At 53.8% G+C, this 972-nt stretch overlaps 1 protein-coding gene across 1 annotated transcript; it reads right to left on the bottom strand.

Moving 5' to 3' along the window:
* Nucleotides 1-642, bottom strand: LOC122504554. Its single transcript, XM_043615711.1, has one exon. The coding sequence runs from the start codon at nucleotides 640-642 to the stop codon at nucleotides 1-3; it is 642 nt and encodes a 213-aa protein (XP_043471646.1).
* Nucleotides 643-972: the final 330 nt, after the last annotated feature.

Genomic DNA, 972 nt, shown 5'->3' on the forward strand with positions numbered 1-972 from the left:
CTAGCTTTTGTTTGTTTTCCTGAGGTTCCAGGAGGGTTTCTTTTTTCCCTTTTGTGGACGATTGCACCCTCCCGGCTCTTCCTCGGAGACTAAAAACTCTATGTACTGGTGGTCGCTCATGGTCACCTGATCCAATACCTTCCAATTTCTGATTCTGCGGGCCAGGCGAGGAGATGCAAATGTCAGGTCAAGAATTGACCCTGACGCTCCTCGCCTACAAGTGAGCTGTTTGCCCCGGTTCATCACCACCAGGTCATTCGCCGAGACCATATCGGTGACCAAGATTCCTCTCCTGTCCTGGCGGGTCTCCCCCCATTCCGGCGACTTACTATTGAAATCTCCCGCAATGAGGACATCCCCGCCGAAAGCTTTTATGCTTTCCTCAAGAGAGCGAATCTCGGCGTCGAACTTCTTAAGGGGATCGTTTGGGGAGAAGTAGCAGCTGTAAATTCGAACACCCGCCACCTCCACCCAAACGAAGCCCCTATCCGTCTCGAGGAAATCGCTGACAGCGATGTCCGGGTTGCAAACTTGTATCCCGGACCTCCCCGATGCGTCCTGAAACCAGACAGAGAATTGTGGCTTTCTATACTGCTCACTGAAGATCAGTATATCGGCCTTCCTCTGCCTGGCAGTCTGCATCAGGAGGTCCTGCGCGACACTTCCTCTTCCGAGGTTAACCTGGAGGACCCCGAACTTTGGCTTTTAAACCAGACAGGATTCCCCAATAAACTGGGCAAGCCCTGCTTCCCGGAAGGTGGCTTATCTCCTTGGACCCCTTGTCGGAGCAAGTCATGCAACGAGCTGGGCCCTTTGCAGGACCTACTCTTGTGATCCGGGCCACCACACTTCCAACAAGCGTTCCTTCGATCTGGGCCACCGCAGCCCCGTGCCAAGTGCTCGTAGCAAAGGCATCTAAAGCACCTATCTACTTCCACCCTAGCCCGGATTCTGCAGTTAACCCAGCCAATC

Source organism: Leptopilina heterotoma, unplaced genomic scaffold (genome assembly GCF_015476425.1).
Source record: "Leptopilina heterotoma isolate Lh14 unplaced genomic scaffold, ASM1547642v1 Lhet_304, whole genome shotgun sequence".
Classification (NCBI taxonomy): domain Eukaryota; kingdom Metazoa; phylum Arthropoda; class Insecta; order Hymenoptera; family Figitidae; genus Leptopilina; species Leptopilina heterotoma.